Source organism: Pecten maximus, unplaced genomic scaffold (genome assembly GCF_902652985.1).
Source record: "Pecten maximus unplaced genomic scaffold, xPecMax1.1, whole genome shotgun sequence".
In the NCBI taxonomy this organism is placed as follows: domain Eukaryota; kingdom Metazoa; phylum Mollusca; class Bivalvia; order Pectinida; family Pectinidae; genus Pecten; species Pecten maximus.
The window spans coordinates 6,758-15,818 of NW_022980247.1; the positions used below are offsets into that span (position 1 = coordinate 6,758).

The following is a 9,061-nucleotide window of genomic DNA, read 5'->3' on the forward strand; positions in this document are numbered from 1 at the left end:
GGAAGTATAATAATCCAAAAAAATGTATTTCTATAAATACACCGTTTATATTTACTACTCATACTCATAGCTGGTGTCAAGTTCTAAACGCAATAAAAACATGTATTCACGTTTAACTGAATATCAGGTTGATAAAAGTCAAATGATTTTATCAAATTTTGATCATGATGCATATGAATCATCTCCATGTGTCTCATTCAAGAGACGATTTACATCAGACAGGACACTAAATTGGAAGAAATTGAAAAGCAAAAATATCCACTTTAAAATGTATGCCATTGTTGACTTCAGGTGTAAATGCAAACGATGCCAAATGATGACAACTATGGCTGAATGTGTGTGCTGCGATGAGATTATGAGGGTGCAGGAGACTAGAGACGAGATTGATGGAATCTGCTGTATTACAGAGCACCCTTGGTTCCAAACAGTGTGCCTTGATGTGTATGTTCTGCGAACTGCTTACGAGAGCTACAAACAATATCACAATGGAAACATTCCCGATTCTCCAAAGTAAGTATCAGCTGTATTACAAAAACAAATTGAGGTACTCGGAGTATAAATATTTCAAAATAATTTCAAATGTTTGAATCATAAAAAAGCAAATAGCAATCATTAGGTATGAGAGTTCTGCTTCAATCACAATACAATATATAGTCTTTTCAACAACATAATGTTCCATTTTCTTCATTTAGTATCCAATTGACACTTTAACCCTCCCCATGCTGGCACCAACAAAGTTCCTAGAATTTTAAGATAACATCACAATATGTACAACTATTATTCTTTTATTGTCAATGTATACAGTATATACAGTTCTTATAGCTGTCATATTCAATTGTAGGCGTTACAGATACACTGCCTATCGTCAGCTGGCCCGTTGGTGTTGGGGTTATTTAGGAAAGATGTTAGAGTTCCTCTTCCTTCATGTGCTGTGAATGTCATACGAGCAACATTTCCAGCAGACGACGATCTCTTTGTTGGATTCAACTATTCACGGTGACCAAATCTGGACTGGAACACAGAAATAGCAAATTCCTTTGTGGGCCTCTCAAAATTGCTGCACAATGGGGGTGGTGAATCTTGAAGGACGTCTTGCTTGCAGTTGGCCATGTTCTTGTGTCTTGTTCTGTTGATGACATTTGTTGTTAGTTCCTGGACATAACCTTCAAAAATAAATAAATTCATGGATATAAAGTTTATATAATATGTTACTTGTATCTGGTTAAATGAGCCAATGTAAAAGTTTGACACTTTAGAAAAGATAAATGAATATAATAGACAATGAATGCATTTGAATAAAATAAATTTCAAAGATATAAAATGGTTCAAGAAAGTCAGATTCAAGATGTTTATGTATAATATGATGCATGCTTTGGAGTTTGTCAAATTACTCATAATGATATTCACTTACTGTATGTTGGGTCTGTCTTTGTTTCTCTTAATGTGTATCCCCCCTTCTTGTGTTTTGGAAACACAATCTTGTAAGAAGGGTCTCCCTGTCTCTTAACAACTTGATCTCTTCCAACATTTTCATTAAAATGTAATGCTGCTAGTGTCAGTCTAAAAATAAAATATCATGAATTGAAAAAGTTATGTTGATTGTTTGTGTAAATGTATCGACACATTTTAACATGAGATACGATCAGAAAATGCTTTGATAATATTTAAAGAAATTTTTATATCAATAAACTTGTTTTGTTTTAAACATCTTATATTTTTCATTTTATGTATCCAACATTTTTAGCTGGTCTTTAATTACCTGCATCGCATTCCATTAAAGGAAAATCCATGCATTTTGGGGGCGAAGTGGTTCACGACCGAGTGATATCCCTCCAACTCTGATGTTTGGTGGCCTGTTGAAAGCATTGGGATATCCAATTTCATTTGCCTGGAGCTGATAAGTCCCTCCAACTTCACCATGCTTTTGCTTCCTGAAAAATATTAATCATAACAATTAATTTTGAAAATATGAAGTTAATAAGAGCTGTGTGCAAATATTTTCTGGGAAGCAGGGTTAAGCATAAAATTGATCTGTTTTTCAACCTTAGAAACTTTGCTAGTGTTCAGTTACAAAGTATCTAAGTAATGTACAATCACATACCTGGTTTGAGCCATTTCCTACGCCTTTCTTGTCCACTGAGGTCTTGATGCAGGCAACTAGGGAAACGATTCCCATGTCCTTCGTGAATATTTTGCACATGGTTCTCAAGGGAAGTCCACTTCTGCCACATCACTTCAGTGTCAGCACTCGGCGTTGAAGCAGCTACCCAGTAGAGGTGGTTGGAAATACTTCTGATCCAATCATTGAGTTCTTGGCAGTCTTTTTCCTTTGACATAGCTACTAATTTCTTTTTTAGACCTGTGGAATAAAATCAAAAAAGTTAAGTTATTCTTTATGGAATCAATGCATGTTTTTTTTTGATATTTTGCTGTAGGTCTGATTTTTATTTCAGATTTAACTTTAATAACTCATGTATTTTATGCATAAAAAGTATGAAACTATTCCAATACAACATTAATATACACTTACATATACTATATGGTATAATTGTTTTGCTTAAACTAATGAAACACACCTTTAGCAACATGCCAAACATCTACACAATGTTTGGTGCCACTCATATTTTCACGGACCCACTTTCTGATCTGCACATGTCTGTCGGTAACAATGGTATCAACTTTGATTTTGTGATCATTGAGGAAGGCTATACTCCTTGCAAGTCCCTCTTTCTCCATGTGACAACTGGACTTAACTTCGTTACTCTGAAAAATATACAATAGTATAATATATAAGCTCTGAAGCACAAAAAAAAAATTATAAAAAAAACTTACATTTTGATATGATATGACAATTGTACGAGGTGAAATGTTGATGCTCCATAATTACTTGTACTGGGATATTACTCTTATTGAGGGTTGTCATACATATCACTGTAGCCATAAGTGGTATAGTGTTTATATGAACTTAACAAAAGACAACTCAATCTTTATATATTTTCCAATAGCTCACTTTGTTATTTGGAGGCAGTCTCTACAACTGTGTGACATGACGAGATTATATATTTATGTAAGCCATACAACGATATATACCTCAGCACAGACGGATTCATTTCTCATCGTTTGAATTAGCATTATATGCTGTTAAAAGCTTAGTAGTATTGAAATCCCAATTTGTGAAAAATATACACAAATTATCTATGTAAATTTACCTGAACAAGTTGTACATCAAGAACCTTTCCCTGCTCCAAATCGATGAGTGAGTAGCTCCCATATTTAGCTGAATGTCCTGGAGTGTCGCAACGTCCATCACCACCAATATAAATCGTCCGTCCTTCTATCTGGATTTCTGTAATATGCTGCATTCTGTTTTTCTCCCATACATCAATGATAGCAGGTTGGAGGTAGTGTCTCTGATGTTTCAGAAAGGTATCACTTGTAATGCATGCAAGATTCATGATCTGGAATGTTCTCAGGGTCTTTGATTGCAATGATCCGGAAAAAAGGATTCCACACGACATCCTTAGGTTACCAGAGGGGATCGATCCTATCATAGGTTGGCTGATCCAATCCCAATTGTTACCGCACACTCCACAGGTTTGTTCCACTTTTACCATGCTGCCAACTACTTGAACGATGTCACCCAAAGCTGGAGAGGAGCAATGGAAGCATTTGGCAAAAAGTTGCTGGAGACGACATTCTGACACTAAATACATTCTGTCACTTGTTGCCACCCTGAAAAATATTGAAAATAATACATAGAGTGTATTCATATTCCAACGTTTAACAAGTTGTTAGTCTTTTAAACTGAATAATTGCACTTATAGTCTTGTGTAAAGAATTAAATGCGCTTGTTAGGCTGTTTTTTATTCCTCATCACTACATAAAAGTATGCAAATATTCAAAAAGTAAGGATCTGTATAACAAATTAATAACATTAACAAGGTTTAATCTTTTTGAGAAGGAGAAAAACCTGATAACGGAAAGGAAAAACTCTGACTTAAAATATGTCATCATACCGATGGGTTTCTAACCAAGGACAGTTACACAGAATCATATATAAGGCTACTAGCATAATATATTCATTAGAAATATAATAATGTTTGTATAAACTTACGCATCCTCTCAATCAACATCATGGTCATTTTCTGCTTGATCTGATTCCGAAGGGATATACGACTCGTCATTTTGATCCTCCTGATGCATGTTAGATGATGTCCATGACATGTCAAGATCCTCAGATCGGGCAGATGGTAGAGATGCTGTTGGTGTTAGGATGTTGCATTGGATTTCTACACTTCTCATTTTCGGTTTTTCTGACTTAGTTTGACATCCTAGGGAAAAAGGAAGAACAGATTAAAAATGATGTTTTCTTTAAAATACAGTACATGAAAATATTTTAGCATCAAAATACATTGATTAATTTGATTAATTTCAGACTAAGGGAAAAGGTCCATGTTGAGATTTTTTTTATTCCATTTATAACAGCCATGCCAATTTAGGATGTGACAAATGTGAGAAATACCCAGAGCAAAACCATAACTAACACAAATTTGGTGTCAAACTAAAGACAAATAGGTTGGAGGCTTGCTATAGGGCTATCAAGTGATATTAATATTTAGTTGCACAGTATAATTGCCACTTCAGTCCCTCAAAATTTACTATACAATAATTCAGGAGAGTATTCATATCAGGTGAACTTGCTATATTGTAATCAATTGAAACATGTTGTCGTTTGTAAATACCTTTCTCAGCCACTTGAGGTTTCACTTGAACACGTACAGTTCTATAACTAGGCCGCCTAAATGATAGTTGAGTTGAGCATGACCTGGATTTTGGTGTCTCTTCCATTGTCTTAATAAGCAAAAGAAAGAAGCTTATAATTTATTTGAATTTTTTTTTTAAATAAGTTAATTCTATAAAACTTCAACAAATAGCACTTATTTGCCTACAGGGTAATTGTCATTAACGTCAATCAAATATGTATATATATATATACTTTGCCCCATATATACATATATATATATATATATTGATGTACATTTAAATAACCTGAATTTTTTTTAAAGACCAAGTCCAAGAGCGTGTTTTAACAAGTGTAAAAGTAACAGATTGATGTTTCCCCCCTTTTTATCATTGATACATGTACATGTGTGCACATATTACAAATTAACAGGTATACCAAGGAAAAGCAACCTATTTTTGAATCTGGGACTAAGTGTACTTTAGCATAAATATATCTCTTTCTGTATGTACTAAGCATTTTTATTGTTAATTTTCTGAAAATATAAACTGAAAATAAAACATTGTCATAGTTGTTTAAAAGTATAATTTAATTTACAATTGTAAAACTGTTTGGTGTGGTATCATCTTGATCAGTGTCCATACATGTAACCGGTTCACAATGGCCAGTCGATGTTGATACACTATGCATTAGCCCTTGATCTGCATCTGCAACAGGTTCGGCAACAGCAACAGGTGTTTCATACTGAAGGGCAATCTGCAAGAAAGAAGATCCACTATTATAATCGAGTTAAAAAGTGCATTAGTACTGCCAGCTCAAAAGTATTATCCGTACACACTGCATAAGTGTATGTATATGTAGGTGTACCTACATATATCTTTTTACTAAATAGCTATACTGTAGAATAAACATAAAATTATGTTAAAACTTATACTCATGTTTATATTTTCAGTTGCAATGAAGTTATTTAATAATAATGATACATAAATAATTAATTTTCATAATGTATATATCTATTTAGATGACATTTAAATTACTAAATATAATATATTGATTATGATTGTGCTATGTGACACTAGCTAGTCAATTGTGTTTTGTTCAAACTTCTTATATGATGGTACAGTGCCAACAGAGTAAATAATTTGCCTTAGCACAAAAAACTATACTGGAACAAGATTCATAATGAATTAGACTAATGCATGATCACGAATATGGTACATTTTGTAAGGATTTTATGCTTAAAAGGAATTAATGAAAAACATGTTTAAAACTTAGCCCAGCTTTACAATACCATATCATAACAAAACTGTGACATATATCATGTAGTGATGTACGATTGAGTTAACTGGTAAAACCATGTAGGCTTATAATTACATACCCTACTGTTTTCTCGCTTTACATAGGCTGTTCTCATTTTCTTCACTTTGGGTGTGGACTGGTGTAGGGGTGTTCTAAATGAAATTTGTTTAACCTGTAAGGTAGGGATGGCATCCTCGTTAAGCTGCTTTCTCTGGTAGGTAGTCCCGATTCGAAATTTCAATGGGTATGCATCGTCCTCGAAGTGATTGATCACAAACATGAATATTTCGTTGGGGTCCATTTGTCACGTTTTCTTGCCACAAACTGTGTCCATTTAGTACAAATCTCTGGACGATTGATCGAAAACGTGTGCATAGTAACTCCATCTGCGTTGGTGTTACAGCATCCATACGCAACACACCGCTTCCCTATAATCCTTCCACCGTACGCGTTAGTCAAACTCATTTTATCGAAATATAATCTACCACTTTATAATATTTAAGATTTTGAGTTTGTCCATAGCACTTGTCAATATCTTACTCACAATTTACACCATCAAAATCTATTCGGCACGCACATGGTTGTTGTCTAAGTCGCATTAATCGCAGGCACATGTTCACGTTTGTTGACTTGTTTTTCTACTATGGCTGACTGATCGTGTTCAACCTGTGACGTCACAGGTCAGAGGTCACCAAAACGAGGTATTCGGCTTTGGGCTTCAGGTGTGTTTTCGAGAAAAATCGCAATTACTCGGTAAGGGGTCGGCCGATTTTGATGCGTTTTTTTGCATTCTTGTTTATTTATCAATACCAAAAACATATTAAAATATTTTTTTCCGTTCAGAGTACACTTTAAGGTCATTTAATGAAATATCAATTGCAATGAACACACAACTTTTTTTTATTTTGAAAACGGTCACCGTTAGGTTGAAAAAGGCCAATATGCACCACATCTCTTTGTTCTTGTAAGAGATTCTTTCATCATGCTATGCATCTATTGATTTTTGAAAGTACCATACAACTAGGAATGAATTCAATACAAAAATAACACAGAAACCAGTATGAAGTAAGTACACCTTTATTAACATTCTTGAAGAGTTGGCATGTAGACTTTTACCTACAACGAAAAAAAAAGGTTTAATATTAAAATCTCAATAATTCTTGATGAACAAGTATATAACGCTGGGGAAACACTTCCATCTATTCCACTATTGTGTCCCTAGACGGTATATGTGATCAGACTAAGATGCGATCAGACCTGACCCTGATCTTACGGATCTGTGTCTCGCCATTGTTTTCACGTTGATCTCAAGAATGAATACTATTGTTTGTGGTCATGTTGAGTGTATACCCTAGTTGTGGTGGTGAGTATGTACCTTAGCTGATGTAGTGAGTATGTACCTTAGTTGTAGTGGTGAGTATGTACCCTAGTTGTGGTGTTGAGTATGTACCTTAGGTGTGGTGGTGTTGAGTATGTACCTTAGTTGAGGTGGTGAGTATTACCTTATTTGTAGTGGTGTTGAGTATGTACCTTAGTTGTGGTGTTGAGTATGTACCTTAGTTGTGGTGGTGTTGAGTATGTACCTTAGTTGTGGTGTTGAGTATGTACCTTATTTGTAGTGGTGTTGAGTATGTACCTTAGTTGTGGTGTTGAGTATGTACCCTAGTTGTGGTGGTGTTGAGTATGTACATTAGTTGTGGTGTTGAGTATGTACCTTAGTTGTGGTGTTGAGTATGTACCTTAGTTGTGGTGGTGTTGAGTATGTACCTTAGTTGTGGTGGTGTTGAGTATGTACCTTAGTTGCGGTGTTAAGTATGTACCCTAGTTTTGGTGGTGTTGTCCTGCGGCGGCTGGTTGGTGTCCCCCAGGAGGATGATGGTTGCCATGGTTGTGGCCTTGCCCCTCACACCTACAATAGCTGTCCACACAGTGTACTGGTGTGTTAGGACCGTGTTGGTTACAGCTTATCCTATCAGTGGTGCAGTCGCCGACGGCGGTACAGGCTGTAAGTATAATTATAATAGTAAATAAAGATAGAATCTTATAATAGGAAGATAATGGCCAAACCGACAAGCTGACAGCGTGTTGACTGTAACCATCTTTAGCAATGAAAACGAAACTTTATCTTAATTAGAATTTATATCTATACATATCTTTACAAACAAGAGATCCAAGAGGGATCTTGGCGCCCACCATTGAATGATATTTATAGGTTCCATGTCAGATTGATCTTTCCTCTTTTTTTACCATTCCTCTTACTAATCTCTGTTAATTGATAAACATTTCTAAAGTGCTTTTTAAACAAGGGAACCTTATTTATGAAATATGAGATATAGTGATAATTGCTGTCTGTCGATAATGTTTTCAAATTGGTCAAAAACTATATCACAACGGACCAAAGGGAACCTACATATGAAAATTGAGAAAGATCCCTTCAGTACTTTCTGTAAAATAGCAATAATAAACTTCAGTTGTTAAAAAATCAAAGGTGACAGTCTGTTGGCCATGTTGTTATCCGACTAGTTCCAAAATGAAATATGCACAACTAGGGACCAAGGGCAACAGATATAAAAAATTCAGAAAGATCCTTTTAATTCTTTCTGAGGAATATCGATAACAAACTTCAATTGTCAAAATCCAAGATGGCTGCCTGTCGGCCATGTTGTTTTCCGATTGTTCCCAAAATGCAATATGCATAAATAGGCAAAAAGGAAACCTACATATGAAATTTGAGAAAGATCCCTTTAGTTTTTTCTGAGGAATATCGATAACAACTTCAATTGTCAAAATCCAAGATGGCTGCCTGTCGGCCATGTTGTTATTTGATTGGTCCCAAAATGCAATATGCATAAAAAGGCACCATGAGGAACCTTCATATGAAATTTGAGAAAGATTCCTTCAGTACTTTCTGAGAAATATCGATAATACACTTCAATTGTCAAAATCCAAGATGGCTGTCTGTGGGCCATATCGTTTTTCTGATCGGTCCCAGAATGCAATGTGCATAACTAGAGACCAAGC

General features: G+C 35.1%; 1 protein-coding gene across 1 annotated transcript; it reads left to right on the top strand.

The window, feature by feature from the left end:
• Nucleotides 1-200: 200 nt before the first annotated feature.
• LOC117319462 lies at nucleotides 201-1,201 on the top strand. The gene is made up of 2 exons (XM_033874258.1): nucleotides 201-510; nucleotides 842-1,201. Exons 1-2 carry the CDS (start codon nucleotides 269-271, stop codon nucleotides 933-935), a joined length of 336 nt encoding a protein of 111 aa, XP_033730149.1. The 5' UTR covers nucleotides 201-268; the 3' UTR covers nucleotides 936-1,201.
• The last annotated feature ends 7,860 nt before the right edge of the window (nucleotides 1,202-9,061 follow it).